Source organism: Bison bison, unplaced genomic scaffold (genome assembly GCF_000754665.1).
Source record: "Bison bison bison isolate TAMUID 2011002044 unplaced genomic scaffold, Bison_UMD1.0 scf7180017864289, whole genome shotgun sequence".
Lineage (NCBI taxonomy): Eukaryota > Metazoa > Chordata > Mammalia > Artiodactyla > Bovidae > Bison > Bison bison.
The window spans coordinates 21,700,067-21,718,690 of NW_011494861.1; the positions used below are offsets into that span (position 1 = coordinate 21,700,067).

Sequence of the window (18,624 nt, forward strand, 5' to 3'; positions counted from 1 at the left end):
TGTGATGCACTAAGTAATGGTTCAGTCATTTAAGGGGAATGAAAGCAAGTCAAGATCCAGTTTTCTGTGACATGGATGAAACCTTCCCCTTAATAAGGCAAAGGGAGATGATCCATAGATTGTTATATACGACAGCAAGGTTTTTGAAAATTTAGATACTGGTGACCAAAGCATAGAGATTTTGGAAACTGATTTTAGAATGTGCTTGAAAATGTTAAGTTGATGACTGTTTCTAGTGATAGCTTTCAGTGCAAATCTGAAACCTTTAAAATCAAAGTAATAAAAGCCAAATTACATTCTTTATTTAAAAACAACTATATAGTTTTAGATGTGGCAAAATAGCTTATTAAACACTTGTCTAAGAAATATCAAGGTTGAATTACAAACAAGAGATGAAAAAAAGGAGTTTCTTGATAGCTTCTTCCTCAGATAACTACTCTGTAAATCGGAAATGAATGAACACTTTTTGATTTGCTAATGTCCTAAAAATGCACAAAGTACTATCAGTTAAAAGCTGTATGCAATGTCTTGGTCGCTTTTACTGTAAATAATGAATAATGTTTCTTAAAACACATTCAATTAATGTGGAACATGAGGTTAGCTGAACAGGAGGTTGCCATGTAGCTGGGATTGTGGGAAAAGAAGAGATAACAAAGAGAAGGCTCTGCTAGAATTACAGTAACATTTCAGGATGTACTAATGTGCATATCTCTTCCACAGATAATTAAGCAGTCATTTTAAAAATGAATAATCTTGGTGAATGGTTTTGGTTTACATCTCAGAAAATTAGACATTAGAAAAATCACAAAATAAGCAGTATTATGTAATATGCCTCATTTCTGCTCTGGAGGGGCTGGTTGAGCTAATGCAACTCTTGTCCATTGCTGAGGGTGCCACTAAGCAAGTTTATTCCTTGTTATCTTAGGAGTGATATGTTAGAAAAATGATCTTTTAAATGGTCATCTCTGCGTCTCAACTTGTTTCTTTATTTCTCTTCCACTGACAACTATCTATACTTTCCTTACATAATAAGAAATGTTAAGGAACTCCCCAGATGGAGTTCTTGAGGCTTAAAGGGGAGCCAGTTTCAACAGTGGTACACTTGTCTGTCCTTTAAATAAAACCTGTGGTATAGTTGTTTATATTTTTAATAAAAAATAGAAGCTGTCCAGAAATAACTTCTATCACACCTAAGTACTGGAGCATTATGGCTATTTCATGTTAGACCCCAACAGGCCTAACAGTTGAGGCCTGAGCTAGTCATAGAGACTGCTGCCATATGCGACAGGGACATTATAGCCAGTGAAAAGGGCTTGAGGGAGGTTCCTCCTTGTTTTGTGAAGGTGAGTTAAGGAATCCTGACCTACCCAGTGAATTGTTCAGAATTTGTGTTTCCATCCTAAAATGCCCACGATTCTTAGGTATTCAGTGAATCTGGTTGTTTTAGCTTCCCAATTCTGTCTAACAAAAGAATAGACACTTTAGCTATTTATTCAGACCAGCTGTACCAAATGCCAGGAAACTGTCCGAGCTCCATGCCAATATTGGGGTTTCATGGAACTTTCTCTAATTGTCAGTGTAGTACTGCTGGGTCTGTTTCCCTTCTGTGTGTGTGTTTTCTAAAAGAGCAGCCATGTTTAATATTGTGAAATACGACACATCTCCTCCTCTCCCAGCCTCTAGAACAGTGATAAATTTCAGAGCACGCTCAGCGGAATTGGACTGTATTATGCACAGTACACGTTCATCACCAAAACGGAACTCGCCAGAATGTATGCAAGTAGAATATACTGCTGAGACTTCAAAATTCCAGTTCCTCACAACTGATTTTATTAGCCAACATATACCAAAGATGGGCAGCAAAAGACGTGTCATTTTTGCAGTTTTCTTCCACCATTGGAGCCCTGTGCTGTTGTGGACCGTAGTTTTCCAGTCTTTTGATTAAGCCTTGCCTGTCGTGTGCTGCTGTAACATCAAAGTAACTGCTTTGCACCCTGTCACCTCCTCTGGCAGGCAGCCGTCCTGGTCTCGGAGCGTGGGGTCGGCCCCGGACTGGAGCAGCAGCTCCACAATGTCCAAAAACTCACAGGCAGCAGCTGATGGGGAAATCAACAAATATGGAAACCACGTTACTGTGAGACAAAGAGAAACCACTATACTTCAGCAGGAAAGGCAAGTGCTGAGCAATAAGAAATTGTGAAAAACGAGCAATGTGACAGACTGGGGGTGATCAGGCCTTGGAACGAAACAGTGCTGTAACAGTGGATTTGCTGGTGTTAGGAAAATCAAATTTACCCCTGTGCTTGCCCAGAAGCCGACAGACAGACAAAGACATTTTTTTGAATTGTGAGGCTTTTAGACTCTATTCTTCAGGATGGGAATGAAGGGAAGGAACAAAAACTAGTTGAAGTTTTTCTTTTACTTTGATCAAAATAATGATATGTTTGTAAGCGAAGTCAAAAGGCTAAAAACACTGTAAATGTCGAAGAAAAAACTTTTGTCTTCGAAGAGGGAGTAAGTGGGTAACTAACTGAACTTTAAAATTAGTTAAACAAAAACAAAAACAGTGGCCTAGTAATCAGACCATCCCTCTAAAGAAAACAAACAAAAGGCACCCACCACACAAGGCATGTGAAGAGGAAAAGGACCCATAGACATCAAAACTTATCATGAAGTACTGCCCCCAGACCAAAAGGCTAGAAGACAGCCATCCATTCTTGTGCACATGTAGAGAAACTTGATTTATGACAGTGCTGGCATCGAAGATCAGGGAGGAAACAGAGCTCCATTAAACTGTAGGGCGCCGAGACAACCAGGCTAACGGCAGAAATGGCATTTCACAGAGGATCAAACGTAAGTGGCAGTAAACACGAAAAGATGAGCAACCACATTAGTAATCACGGAAAGAAAAAATTTCATACCCACTAGAGAGCTGAAAACCAAAAACTGAGACAATACCAAGCATGGAGCAGGGGGAGCTCCCCTCCGGACTGTGGGGAGCACACACCGTGCCTCACTTTGGACAACCAGTTGGCATTACACGTTAAAACTAAACAAATGCCCACCGTTGGACCCAGCAATTCTACTCCTGGTTATATACTTTTCAGAAACCTTTGTGTATGTTCTCCAGGACACACCTGCAAGAATGGACATACAGTAGCCCTGTCTGTGAAAGACTCCAAATGTAAACAACCCAAATGCCCATTGAGAATAATGTGTAAAAATAAAATACTGTTTACTATGAAATCCCCACACAACAAGGAAAACTAATGAACTATAGTTTCACATGATAGGAGTTCGTCTCCAGGTCTTAAGGTTGAAGGAAAAAAAGCAAGTCAGAAGAACACACACAGCATGTTTCCACTTAAAATTTTAAAAGCAGACAAAACTAAACACCATTGTTCAGAGACACACATCTGTAATGAAACTATAAGGGAAAACAGTGATACAAAATTTGAGCGTTAACCTGGGGGCCCTGTAGGGAAGTCCATGTAATTGGATAGGCATACATGGGGTTTCAAAGACATCAGCAATGTTCACTTTTTTTTTCACTTTCTTAAACTATGTGGTAGATACAATTTTTTAAAGCTACATTTTAAAATTTTCATATTTATTTTATATACAATTCTGTAGTGTGATATACTACACAATGGCAACAACAAAAGGTTTTAAAACAAAGGGAGAGCAAGAAGGGTAAGGGGTTTGATTCAATGAGTGTTTTATTGAACATATACTATACCAGTTCTAGCAAAGATATAGGTAAGACTCCTGCTCTGAGGGGGAGAAGGCAATGGCACCCCACTCCAGCACTCTTGCCTGGAAAATCCCATGGGTGGAGGAGCCTGGTGCGATGCAGTCCATGGGGGTCACTAGGAGTCGGACACGACCGAGCAACTTCACTTTCACTTTTCACTTTCATGCACTGGAGAAGGAAATGGCAACCCACTCCAGTGTTCTTGCCTGGAGAATCCCAGGGACAGGGGAGCCTGGTGGGCTGCCGTCTATGGGGTCACATAGAGTCGGACCCTACTGACTCGACTTAGCAGCAGCAGCAGCAGCCTGCTCTGAGGAATTTAGAAGGATGAATATAACAAACGCTGTGGCAGACAGGGACACACACACACACACACACACACGACTGGTGAGGTGGGTAGAAGAGAGGAGAAGGAAGTTGAAGGATCAAGAAAAACACACAAGTAGGTGGTATGTATGCTGAGCTTTGAGGACAGAGTAAAATTCCAGATAAACTGAGAAGGAAAGGCATTGCAGAGTGAGAAAACAGCATTAACGGAAGGAGGAGGGGATGGGGAATGCTGAGGGAACTGTCTGCTGGCCCGGAGAAGCAATACAGAGTCAAAAGCAGAGAGTCTGGATTTAAGTCAAATTATACAAAGCCTTGAAAGCCACACTGAGAAGTTTGGCACTTACGAGGAGAGGAGTAGCATAATCTCAGCTCTAAGTTAGGATGATAATTCTGGAGTGACCTGGAGAACCTAAATATCTGTGGCAGACAGAACAGTGTAAGGAGACTGTGGTAGTCTTTTAGGGCGCTTGAAATTAGCTAGTGTTGGCAGGAGTATAAAGAAAGTACTGAATTTGAGAGCCACTGAAATTCAGGTAGGACACAGCAAAATACAGATGTACTTCAAAAAATTTGTGAATGATAAATTTAATAATGAGGTTGATATAATGTCATATATGTAGATACTTAGTTAAACATTTAACTATTTATATTTTGCTTTTTTTTTTTTCTGGAGTGAAAATATTTTGTTTCAGATTTCAAGTATTTTTATAGACTTTTGAAAAGTTCTTAGGCCCAAGACCTGTCATCATAATGCTTACTGAATGAAACAGTCTGAGTACTTCTATGCTTGATAGATAAAGAAAATTACTGATAAATTTGATTATATAGAAACCTAAAACTGATAAATTTGAACACATAAAAATTTAAAACAGCTATAGCACACACACATGAAAATTTGATATACAAAAATAAACCATAAACTGGGGAACATTCACCTATATAACACAGACAAGAGCTAATGTCCTTAATATTTAAAAAAAAAAACAAAAACTTTGAACAAATCAATCCAAAAGAACAATGGGCAAAAGAATTAGAAGAATCAAGAAGACACCTATGTTTCTAGTCTGTGAGAACACATAGATGTGGCTGACATCTCTAAAATAAGGAATCAAAAGAAGGAAGAGGAGCAGTTTTTGGAGAGAAACAGAAGCAGAAAATTATTGAGGGGGAGAAATAATATTCGTTTGGGACATGATAAATATGTGGTGTTGGAGGATGTCTATATTGATAAGGTCAGACAAGAAGGTAAAATTTGAATATGAAAAAAGAAACCAACAACCCATCCACCCTATACACACTGTTACCTCCATTTTTTGGAATTTGGAAAAGACCCTGATACTGGAAAAGATTGAGGGTGGGAGGAGAAGGGGGAGACAGAGGATGACATGGCTGGATGGCATCACTGATTCAATGGACATGAGTTTGCACAGACTGGGAGATAGTGAAGGACAGGGAAGCCTGGCGTCCGGCAGTCCATGGGGTTGCAAAGAGTCGGAATGACTTACTGACTGAACAACAACCTCCATTTTCATCATACTGTGTGACTTTGTGAAGATGCATGTTTTTGGATCAGGATTTTTAGCAATTTTTCTGAATACCCTGTTACATGTTTATATTACATGACTTGCTTGGCCAAAGAGTTACCTACCTAAGGTGGTTTCCCTTACCATGCTAGAGAAATACTTTTGAAAGAGACAGTGTCCTTACCAATAGACACATTCATGTGTCTGGGAAATAAAAAGCTTTAGAGATAAAGATTGTTAATGCCAGTTATTAAATTTTCAACTGTATTTTTTACTACAATTTACATTCATCCACTTTGGTTTTTGTTGTTGTGAATCACCGAACGTATTTTATTATTACTCTACATTATCTTTACTGGGCTTTCTTCTTCCTGTAAACAGACTTTACTCTTCACTAGCTCTTTAAAAGCACCATTAGCAAACCTACTTACAATGACTGTCCTTTACCGCACCTGGCCTTCTCTCTCCACCATGCTTTCAGCAGACTACTGCAGTGAGCTTGTATCAGAATGACCTGGAGGCACCACCCCAGGTTTCTGATTGGTAGGTTTGGAGCAGGACCGAGAATTTACATTTCCTAACAGGTTCCAGGTAATGCTGCTACTGCAGATTTGGGACCTCACTTTCAGACTCAGGGCTCTACCAGCGTGCCTCCTCCCTCACGCTGTTTGCCAATTTTCACAGCTAGAGCCACTTAACTCACACGTGTAGGGAGGAATACAGGCCTCTCATTGGTTCCGAATGACGTAACTTTACGTCGGATTTGATGCGGGTAGCAGACATAACTTTGTCTGCCTTTGCTGAGTTTTCTGGCTCCCACACCTCATCTCTTCTTGGATTCCTTGCTGGACGTGCTATTTCCTCTGCGACTAGGACTGATTTTGCTAGCTCAGTTCCTTCTGGAAGCTGAAGATGAAGCAGGTAAGTTCACTTCCTACTTCTGGGAATCTACCTGGTTGCCTCTGGACATCTGTTTTACAGTGTTGGTTTGCCTGTGCTGGTTTCTTTCCGTTATTTGTTGTTAAGACTCTGAAGTTTGACTTTTTCTGTGCCTGAGTCTAGTGTCCTGCATCTGGCATTCCTGGGACTGACTTCAAATATCCAGGCTACCTTCTCTGCTTTTCAATCAAGGGTTATCTATTCGGTTGAACAACGTCGTTGCTATTTGTATGACTGCTGCCCATTCTTCCTCTATATTCATTTCTATAGAGGAGCCCCGAGGGCTACAGTCTGTGGGGTCGCAAAGAGCCAGACACGACTGAGCAACTAACACAACACACATGTTTCCAGACCCCTCAGCCTCAGGCTCCATCTTCCTCATGTTCTGGGCCTCAGGGCTGGGTTGGTCTTTTCCCTCTATAAATGATTACTTTTCTGGTAAGATCAGCACCTTGGCTGACAGGTTCTAATGCCAACTACATGTATGGCTTAGATCCAAGTTAGTCAACTCTATTTTTTCCTTTTTAAACTGGTGTCAAGGAGGTCTATGAGTTTGCCATGCAAAGTATAGTCTGAGATCAGTGGCTTTTAGCATACTAGGGGAGCTTGTTAGAATCAGATGAATTGCTCCCACCTGAGACTAATTGTGACTCAACTTGACCAATCACTACTTTTTCTAACTTCCTTATGTCACCACTGATGTAATTTTACAAACCTATGTTGGGTGAGTTTCCTGATGACATTGTGAACTATAACCTATAATCCATGATTCTCTAGGAACCCAGAATCTGTGTACATCTCACATTTGTTGTTTCTTAGTGTATCTTTTGACCAAGCCCTTTTCAGCTATGTCAAGATACCAAAGGAATGTTTGTTCATGTTATTGGCCATGATCTGATTAGGGTCCAGGGTGGATGAGTACCACTCAAATTCAACAATAAAGTTTAGATGCTTAATGTAACTCTGGCCCACAGAGCTACCATCCTAATAGCTCTCATTGAAACAGAGCAGGACCCTGTGACACTTGCAGCCCCTCCCCGCCTTGTCCTCTGCCTGCCTTTTACCTGTGGAAAACTTGAGTCAAAAAATACCTTTAATCAGAGAAATGTGAACATGTGGAAACAAACAAAACAGTCAAAGGAGACCACATAATAATAATGTATTCATTAAACATAGTCAGGGACCTTCAGTTCCTTCTCAAGGGCTATAAATAATATTCTAAGCCATATCCTGTGAGTTATGTTATAGATACTGAAACCCCCACCAGATGGAAGAAGTTAATTACATGATGACCAGATTGTAGCCATGACATGTGTGCATGCGTGCATGCTCAATCCCTTCAGTTATGACCAACTGTTTGTGGCCCTGTGGACTGTAGCCTGCCAGGTTCCTCTGTCCAAGGGATTCTCCAGGCAAGAGTACTGGAGTGGCTTGCCATCTCCTCCAGGGGATCTTCCCGATCCAGGGATCGAACCTGTGTCTCTTATGTCTCCTGTGTTGGTAGGAGGCTGGTTCTTTACCATTAGTACCACCTGGGAAGCCCCCACAACTCTGGGAACTGGCTTTCAAGAAATGGAGACAAACCAATCCTGGAACTGAAGATTAACTGTATTGACAATCAAGATGACCCTGGTTAGACCACCAATGACTAATTTCAAGATGACTGTCAGAGCTGACTCTCCTGTTTCTGCCTGTAGCCCCCTCCCTCTGTCTATAAAAGCTCATGCCCCCTAATTTCATTGTGGTGTGGGGTTGGGGGGGGAGTCGGCTTTTGGACAGATGTCTGGCCTCCATCCCCTCCAGGTTGCTGGCATCCAAACTCAAGCCAACTTTCCTTTCTACCAACCTGGTTGCTTTGTAGGCTTTTGAGAGTGACCAGTGAGACCCCCACTTTCAGTAAGTTTTTTGTCGCCCAACTTGGGGCTAACTGCTGCAGCTCTTGTGCTTGATGACACCTGGCTCTCCTGGGTTTCCCATGGCCATGACAACGTGTGAGCCTGCTGCTTCTGACTAGCTGGCTCCGAAAAGAGGATTTGGGGGACGTTCCTAGAAGCTGCCAAAACCATTTGTTTTGAGGATCCTCCCTGTTTCTCCCCTGTTGGCACTAGCTGCCAGCCTACACTTTTCCTTGGTGGAATGGAAACATGCATTGGGGATGAGGTGACGAGCTCCAAGATGGGATAAGTCCACTGGTGTGCACTGGGCAACCTTCCCATTTGTGAGTATGAAGTGCTATTTGGGCATTCTTGCCATTTGGTTCTGATATATGCGTGACATTGAGAACTGTGTGTGGGCACCAAGTGCTGTTTGGGCATCTTGCCAACTGGTTCTGACACCTGTCTACTGTTGAGGACTGCCTGTGGGCACTGAGTATCATTTGGGCATTTTGCCAGTTGGTTTTGATGTCCAACTACCATTGAAGACCATTTGTGTTGGGGAAGTGTTTTTTTTTGGATTCTATACCAGTCACCCTCAGAGATGGTTTGTGATAGATCTGTTTTTTGGTGTGTGAATATGTAGTCCATCTGTGTGACTAGTATCTTTGTCTTTTGTAAAATGAGAAATTCAGGTTAAATTCATTAAGAAAATTCAAGCTATGAAACTATGATTAAAGGTGTTTTTTTTTTTTTTTAAACTAACGTATGGCAATAGTGTTCTTTAGATTCTGGAAAAACTGGTTAAGATGAAACTCTTTTGAAATTCCAAAACCTGGTTCTTTTTATATATGCAGTTACAGAAAGCTAGCTTGATAGAATTCCCACCTCCCCACCCCACCCCCAGAACTCTGATCCTGAGAAAACAAAAATATGCCTAGGAGAAAACTTGAAGTTAACTCATCATGCCCTTGAAATACAAACACAACCCACTTTGCCTGGGACTTCAGCCCTGGGTTAATCAGAAAACTTCAAGCCAAGTTGGGGAGGGGGAGGAGGAGGAAAAAGAAAAAGCAGGTTTCTAAAATCGACTGTATAAATTTGACTGTTCTGTTATTCATAAACTGATAAGTTTAATTGCAAAGGCTAATTCGTGAAATATAAAAAGATGAAACAATGAGATCTCTGGATGTTTGTGTGTCTCACGATGTGTTTTTGGATAATATTGCTGAGATTAACTTGTAGAGGAGCTCTATTTAATTGGTTTAAAAAAGGTCAAACAAACCTAAATTTATCTACCTTTGCCTCCTTGCAAGAGCAAGAGGGAAACTCAAAGTGCTTGGAAATTGTGCTATGAAAAATGTATGTCTTTAGAGGTTATGAAATATGTTCTCAAGTTTGCCAATCAGAAAATGCTGGTATAATATTTCAATGACTTGTTCTTGGTTTTGTTCAGGTTTTCAAGGGTTAAAAATTGTGATACATAAAAATGATTAGGGAAGCATTTCAGTGTGTAAGGCAAGTAGGAGATACATTGTTGGTGAAGGAAGGTATAAAGACTGGATATATTGTTAAGGAAAAATGATGATTTTGTCCTATAGTTGGTTGTTGGGAAAAAAAGGGACAAATCTGTTTGGATCTAGAAAATAATAAAAGGTTTGTGAAAAAGGAACTTTGAGAAATGACTTTTGTATGCTATCAGGATTAAGATTAGACTGAATTTCATTGGGTAAATGAATGTTATTATTATTAACAGTAAACTGATGCAAGACTAAATTTGTTTTTTCTGTTAAGAAAACAAAATTCTCCTGGAATATTGATCTGATTTTGGTAACAGTGACTTCTAATGGAAAGTTATTGTTTTGCTTCTAACCATACTTTTGACCCCAATGTTCAGGATGGAAAAAAAAAACTGTCCAGTGAAGTTGTCACAGAGTGTAACTACTCACGATGTGTGGCACTGCTGGCTTAAGTTGACTGCTTAGAGCAGAAGTACAATGTCTGTGTGGCAGTGGGGCACAAAGGATAAAACTTACGGCCGATAAAGCATTTCCTCATTAACATACCTCTGAGCCTGTTCATGATTAGTGTTCCCCCAATGTGACAATTAGGCAAATACATAAACAAAAAGGAGGCCTGTCACCGAGGGACATGGATAGGCCGAGAGCAGGTAAGTGAGCCATTCTGGGAATGTTGGAAAGATGTACTGCTTATCAATGTCTTATATGGAAATATTTACAGCTAAAAGGGGAAAATGATGTAAGAAGTTTCTACATACATATTGAGGTATGGGGATATTCTAGCTTATACATGATTTGATTTGAACTTTAGGTTAACCAAATCAGCCTATTTGTGTACCTAGATGTACATAGTACATCTGCTTTAACCATTGGGAAAAAAATATATCCAGAGAATAATACAAAGATGCATTTTGATTACTATCCTCATTATAAAATGTCTAGTAATTTTCAAATGTTTGTCCAGGTACTATGACAAAGTAATCAAACAGAGATAACGTTTTCATAGTACAAAATACTGATGTGAAGCACAATATCTGATTATTTCCAGTTCTGTGTCCATTCCCCAAATTAGGCAGGACTGTGTCCCACATGTGAGCCTATGGACCTCAGGGCTACTCCAGGTTCTTTGAATTCTGCCTTGATTGGTTGGAGGGTTGGGCAGCTACTGTAGTACCTTATTCAGGATCTGAGCAGAAGGAAGCATGAGTGCTCAAAAGCAGAAGAGCTTAGTTAGGTGTACTGAAGGACTGTTTTCCTTCCTTTCCTCTTTTCTCTTGTGATTTGATAACCAACTTCAGAGTTGTTTGGATTTTTTGTGTGTGTATCTGGTGGATCGCAGTTACCATGAGGTTCAATATAGCAGTCTGTGTATAAAAAAGATTGTTTCAAGTTGCTGGTCCCATTTCAAATGCATTTCCAACATCCTGCATTTGTGCTCTCCTCAGGATTGCTGGTTTTGATACTGTGTTTGTATAGATGATTTCCTACCTTTATTAAGTTTGCCTTTACTAGTGAGCTTTCCCCTTCATAATTTTGTTTCTAGTTGTGATCTTTTTCTCCTAAAGAAGTTTCTTAAGCATTTGTTGCAAAGATAGTCTGCTAAGTCACTTCAGTCGTGTCCGACTCTGTGTGACCCCATAGACGGCAGCCCACCAGGCTCCCCTGTCCCTGGGATTCTCCAGGCAAGAACACTGGAGTGGGTTGCCATTTCCTTCTCCAATGCATGAAAGTGAAAAGTGAAAGTGAAGTCGCTCAGTCCTGTCCAACCCTCAGCGACCCCATGGACTACAGCCTTCCAGGCTCCTCCATCCATAGGATTTTCCAGGCAAGAGTACTGGAGTGGGGTGCCAAAGCTAGTCTGGTAATGCTGAATTCTCTTGGCTTTTGCTTGTCTACAGACAAGCCTTTGATTTCTCCATCAAATCTAGATGAGAGCCTTGCTGGGAAGAGTATTCCTGGCTGTAGGTTTGCACCTTTCATCACTTTGTTACCCCACTCCCTTCTGGCCTGCAGAGTTTCTGCCTAACAATCTGCTGCTAGCCTTATGGGAGTTCCCTTATGTGTTATTTGTTGCTTTTCCCTTGTTGCTTTTAATATTTTCTCTTTAATTTTTGTCAGTTTGATAGCTGTGTGCTTTTATGTCTTGTTTCTTCTTGAGTTAATCCTATATGGGACCCTCTGTGCTTCCTGGACTTGGGTGAGTTTCCTTCCCATGATAGGCAAGTTTTCAGTGATTACCTCTTGAAATATTCTGTCAGGCTCCTTCTCAGGCCCCTGTAGTGTGACTGTTACTAGATGTGATGTCCCAAAGGTCTCTTAAACTGTCTTCATTTCTTTTTTCTTCATTCTGGTCTATGGCAATGATTTCTCCCACTGTCTAGAGCTCACTGATTTGTTCTTCTGCCTCATTTATTCTGCTATTGATTGCTTCTAATGTATTTTTCATTTCAGTTATTGTATTCATCAACTCTTTGGTTGTTCTTTATATTTTCTCTTTGCTGAAAACTTATTGTAACTTCTCAATCTGTGCATCCATTCTTTTCCCAAGGTTTTGGATCATCTTTATGATCATCACTTCGAACTGTTTCTCACGCAGATTTTTCTATTTCCACTCCAATTCTTTGTTTGTTTTTTTTTTTCTTTTTTAAGAAGTTTTATCTTCTTACTTTGTCTGGAACATAGTCCTTTTCTATCTGTGGTACGTTACATTTCTTGACCTTGGAGAAGTGTCCCAGCAGTGCATTCCCCTCTCATCATGCAAGGGCAGGGACCAGCTGTTCCCAGGGTAGGTTCTGACCTGAGTTTACAGACTCAGTTCTGCAGGCTGCAGGATCATAGTTTTGTTTCTGGTGCCTGCCCACTGGTGGGTGGAGCTGGGTCTGGTGGGTGGGGCTGTGCTAAGGGACCTGTGTAAAGGTGGCTGTTGGCTGGGGTCAGGCCTTGGCGCTTATGACCCAGGCAAGATGTCTACCTTCCATGAGCATTCATGTAGATGACGTCCTCCAGTATCTCTGCCACCACCAACCAGTGTCCACATCCCCAGGGTGACTACAGCTGCCCTTCCCTGCCCCTACCTCCACCAAGATGGGTCTGGCCTAGGCTCCTACAATGTCACTGCTTGGCCCTGGGTCCTGGTATGGGAGACCTTGTGTTGTGCCCTACAAAAGTGGAGTCTGTTTCCCAAGTCCTGTGGAGCTCCTGCAGTCAAACCCTGCTGGCCTTCAAAGTCAAAGTGTTCTGAGGGCTCCTCCTCCTCATGCTGGACCCCTAGGCTGGGGAGTCTGACATGAGGTTTAGAACTCTCCTGTGGGAGAATTTCTGTGATATAATTGTTCTCTAGCTTGTGGGTCACACACCTGGGTGGTACTTCAAGTATGCCCCTCCTACAGTTTTGTTGGGGTTTCTTTTTTGTCTTTGGAGGTAGAATATCTTTTTTTGTAGGTTCCAGTCTCTCTCATCAATAGATCTTCAGCAGTTGTGATTTTTCTGTGCTCATGAGAAGAGGTGAACTCAAGGTCCTTCCACTCTGCCATCCTGTCCCTCCCAGATTCTTCATCTGTTTTGGACTGTGCCAGTTAACATATAGAGCAAGATTCCCTGCCCCACCCCCCATCTTTTTGTTTTATTGAAGTTAATATTCTTCATAAAAATTTGGTAAATTCTGGCAATGTGTCTACTTGTGTAGCTACTATTCAATAGAGACAGAAGACCTGTTCATAACCCCTGAAAGTTCCCTCCTGCCTCTCTGCAGTCAATCCTTTTACCCAGCCCATAGCCCCTGGCAACCACTGACCTGATTTCTGTCTTTAGGTTTTGCCTTCTCCACAAATTCAGAAATCACAGAGCACATAGTCTTCTGTGTCTGGCTTCTTCCACTGAGTGTGATGCTCTGGAGATTCATCCATGCTGCTGCATGTATAAGCGGTGCTTTCTTTTTTATTGCTGTATTCTGTTGTATACAAACATGTAGGCATGTGGGTTGTGTCCAGTTTTTGGCCATTACAAATAAAGATCCTGTGAACACTCGGATACGTGTCTTTGTGTGGATCTTTTATGTTTTCACATCTTTGGGTTAATATCAGGAGTGGGATTGCTGAGTCACATGGCAAATGACTGTCTAACTTGAATAAGAAACTACCAAACTTCCAAAATTTGTATTCCCACCAACTGCTCTGTATCCTTGTCAGCACTTATTACTGTTACTAAAATTCTTTTTAGCCATTCTAGTCAAGTTTATAGTACCTATAGTATAGATACTATGTAGTATAGTCAGGGCTTCTTATTGTGGTTTTTAGTTTGCATTTCCCTAAAACCTAATGATGAACATCTTTTTATATGCTTATTTGCCAATCACTTACCTTTGGTGATTTATCTCTTCAAATCTTCCATCCATTTATTAATTGGAGTTTCTTTTTATAAATTTAGAATTATTCTTTTAAAATTCTTAGATATAAGTTTTTCCCCAAATGTTTCATAAATATATTTTCCCACTCTGTGACTTGTCTTCTATTAAGAGTACCTTTTGAAGAGTAAGAATTTTAAATTTTGAATGAAGTCCAATTAATTTTTTTCTTTTATGTTTTATGCTTTTTGTGTCCTATATAAGAAGTCTTTCTCTATCTCAAGATCACAAAGATGTCCTTCCATATTTTCTTCTAGTCCTCTATATTTTAGCTCTTATGTATTGGTTTCTGATCCATTTCAAGGCAATTTTTGCAAAGGGTATGAGGAAACAGTTGAGGCTTGTTTTCACCCCAGCATGTATGTGAATGTCCAACTGTTACAGCACCATTTGTTATACAGCCAATCCTTTCCTCCACTGACTTACCCTGACGCTTCTGTCACAAATCAATTTACCCATGAATAGGCTGGTCTGTTGGAGAGGGAAATGGCAACCCACTCCAGTATTCTTGCCTAGAGAATCCTGTGAACAGAGGAGCCTGGTGGGCTGCTGTCCATAGGGTCGCACGGCGTTGGACACAACTGAAGCAACTTAGCATGCGTGCATGCATTGGAGAAGGAAATGGCAACCCATTCCAGTATTCTTGCCTGGAAAATCCCAGGGACAGAGGAGCCTGGTGGGCTGCCATCTGTGGGGTTGCACAGAGTCGGACACGACTGAAGCAGCTTGGCAGTAGCAGCAGCAGGCTGGTCTATTCCTAAGTTATTTATCATGTTTCATTGACCTATACACCTTATTTACACCATTATCATACTGCTTCAATTTCTATATCTTTATAGTGAAAGTTGTAAATAATAATATATTGTTCAAAGAAAAAAAAAAGAAATTAAAAATATTTTGAACTAATGAAAATGAAAACACAACTTATCAAAGTATGAGGGATACATCAAAAGCAGTGCTTAGAGGGAAATTTACAGCATTGAATGCAGGTATTAGACAAGAAGAAAGATATAAAATCAGTAATCTAAATTCCCACCTTAGCAAACTGCAAAAATCAAGAGCAAATTAAATCCAAAGTAAGCATAAGAAAGAAAAAAAAGAATTATACCAGAAGTTAGTGAAATTGAAAACAAATCAATAGAGAAAATCAATACAGTCAAATAATAGTTCTTTGAAAAAGGCCAATAAAAGCAATATGCCTCTTGTTATTGTTCAGTCACTAAGTTGTGTCTGACTTTTTGCAGCCCCATGGACTGCAGCATACCGGGCTTCCCTGTCCTTCATTATCTCCCAGAGTTTGCTCAAACTTTTCTCTGTTGACTCAGTGATGCTATCTAACCATCTCATCCTCTGCTGCCTGCTTCTTCTCTTGCCCTTAATCTTTCCCAGCATCAGGGTCATTTCTAGTGAGTTGGCTCTTCGCATCAGGTAGCCAAAGTATTGGTGCTTCAGGATCAGTCCTTCCAGTGAATATTCAGGGTTGATTTCCTTTAGGATTGACTGGTTTGATCTCCTTGTTGTTCAAGGGACTCTCGAGTCTTCTCCAGCACCACAATGGGAAAGCGTTGATTCTTCGGCACTCAGCCTTCTTTATGATCCAACTTTCACATCCATACATTACTATTGGAAAAACCAGAGCTTTGACTATTTGGACCTTTGTTGGCAAAGTGATGTCTCTGCTTTTTAATATGCCATTTAGGTTTGTCATAGCTTTCTTCCAAGGAGCAAGTGCCTTTTAATTTCATGGCTGCAATCACTATCCACAGTGATTTTGGAGCCTGAGAAAATAAAAGCTGTCACTGTTTCCACTTTTTCCCCAACTTTTTGCCATGAAGTGATGGAACCGGATGCCATGATCTTAGTTTTTTGAATGTTGAGTTTTAAGCCAACTTTTTCACTTTCCTCTTTCACCTTCATCGAGAGGCTCTTTAGTTCCTCTTTGCTTTCTGCCATTGGGGTGGTGTCATCTGCATACCTGAGATTATTGATATTTTTCCTGGCAATCTTGAATCCAGTTTGTGATTCATCCAACCCAGAATTTGCGTGATGTACTCTGCATATGTGTTAAATAAGCAGGATGACAATATACAGCCTTGAGATACTCCTTTCTCAATTTTGAACTAGTCTATTATTCCACGTAAGGTTCTAACTGTTGCTTCTTGTCTTGCATTCAGGTTTCTCAGGTGGTCTGGTATTCCCATCTCTTTAAGAATTTTCCATAGTTTGTTGTGATCTACATAGTCAAAGGCTTTAGCATAGTCAATGAAGCAGATTTTTTTTTTTCCCTTGCATTTTCTATGATCCAGTGGATGTTGGCTATTTGATCTCTGGTTCCTCTACCTTTTCTAAATCTAGCTTGTATATCTCAAAGTTCTCGGTTCATATACTGTTAAAGCCTAGCTTGAAGGATTGAGCATTACCTTGCTAACATGTGAAATCAGTGCAACTGTATGGTAGTTTGAACATTCTCTGGCATTGTGCCTCTAGTCAAGTTAAATAAGAAAAAAAGAGAACACAAATTATCAATATCAGAAATGAAAGAGGGAGCATCACTACAGGTCCAATAGATATAAAAAGGATAATAAAGGAATACGACAAACAATTCAATGCCTACAAATATGATCATCTTAGACGAATTCCTTGAAAGAGACAATTTGCCAAAATTTACTAAAGAAAAAGTATACAATCTGAATAGGCCTGTTACCTGTTAAAGAAATTTAATAAATGATTAATAACCTTTTATACTAGAAAGTACAAGGCTCATATGGGTTCACTGGTGAATTCTACTAAACATTCAAGGAAAAAATTATACCAGTTCTCTACAATCTGTTTTAGAAGGTAGCAGCAGAGAGAATACTTCCTAAACCATTCTATGAGGCCACTATTACTCTAATAATGTCTTTGTCTAGGTTTTGTTATAAGAAAGGGGAAGCGGAAACTACAGACTGGTATCTCTCATGAACATAAATGCAAAATCCTCAACAATATATTAACAGATTGAACTGAACAATGTATAAAAAGAATTATACACCATGACCAAGTGGGATTAATTGCAGGTGGGCAAGGCTAGTCCAACACTTGAAAATCAATTAATGTAACCCATCATATCAATAGGCAAAAAATAAAAATCACATGATCATATCAATAGATGCAGAAAAATAACTTGTCAAAGTCCAACACTTATTTGTGATCTAAAAAAAAAAAAAAAAACAAACCTCAGTTAACTGGAAATAAAGGGGAACTTCTTCAACTTGAGAAGTTCCTGACTATTTCTTTAAACTTTTTCTCCCTTTTCCCTCTACTTACTTCTGGGATACCTATTATCCTAATGGTGCTCCTCCTAAAAGAGTGAGATGGCTCTTGCAGAATTTCCCATTTTTTAATGCTATTTCTCTTTTCTACTTATAACATTTTTAGATTTCTATTTTTGAACACTCTAATTATTCTATGTGATCTGCTCTGTTTCAATGCTTTCTAATACATTCTCTACCTCATTTATTGTATTCTTCAGCTCCAAAACTTGTTTGGTTTTTTTTTAGAGTTTAAATCTCTTTGACAAACTATTCCTTCTGTTCACTCATTTTATTTCTGAGCTCACTGAACTGACTTTTCTGAATTTTTTTGTTTGCTGAGTTTCTTCATGACCACTATTTTGAATTTTCTACTGCTGGATCATGGAAAAAGCAAGAGAGTTCCAGAAACATCTATTTCTGCTTTATTGACTATGCCAAAGCCTTTGACTGTGTGGATCACAATAAACTGTGGAAAATTCTGAAAGATGGGAATACCAGGCCACCTGACCTGCCTCTTGAGAAGCCTGTATGCAGGTCAGGAAGCAACAGTTAGAACTGGACATGGAACAACAGACTGGTTCCAAATAGGAAAAGGAATACGTCAAGGCTATATACTGTCACCCTGCTTATTTAACTTATATGCAGAGTACATCATGAGAAACTCTGGGCTCAAGGAAGCACAAGCTGGAATCAAGATTGCCGGGAGAAATATCAGTAACCTCAGATATGCAGATGATACCACCCTTATGGCAAAAAGTGAAGAGGAACTAAAGAGCCTCTTGATGAAAGTGAAAGAGGAGAGTGAAAAAGTTGGCTTAAAGCTCAACATTCAAAAAACGAAGATCATGGCATCTGGTCCCATCACTTCATGGCAGATAGGGAAACAGTGGCTGACTTTATTTTTCTGGGCTCCAAAATCACTGCGGATGGTGACTGTAGCCATGAAATTAAAAGACGCTTACTCCTTGGAAGGAAAGTTATGACCAACC

General features: G+C 40.1%; 1 protein-coding gene across 3 annotated transcripts in view; it reads right to left on the bottom strand.

Moving 5' to 3' along the window:
* The window catches only part of ACBD6 (acyl-CoA binding domain containing 6), a 203,772-nt gene that overhangs the window by 7,914 nt on the left and 177,234 nt on the right, over positions 1–18,624 (bottom strand). Inside the window, exon 8 of one of the 3 annotated variants that reach the window (XM_010850166.1) lies at positions 1,808–2,096. The exons of 1 other annotated variant lie outside the window; for it this stretch is intronic. In XM_010850166.1, coding sequence (XP_010848468.1) covers positions 1,942–2,096 — 155 coding nt within the window. In that variant the 3' untranslated portion in view covers positions 1,808–1,941. Of the gene's footprint in view, positions 1–1,807; positions 2,097–12,036; positions 13,890–18,624 lie in introns of those variants that run through there. One more of the 3 variants, XM_010850168.1, reaches the window with a different exon arrangement.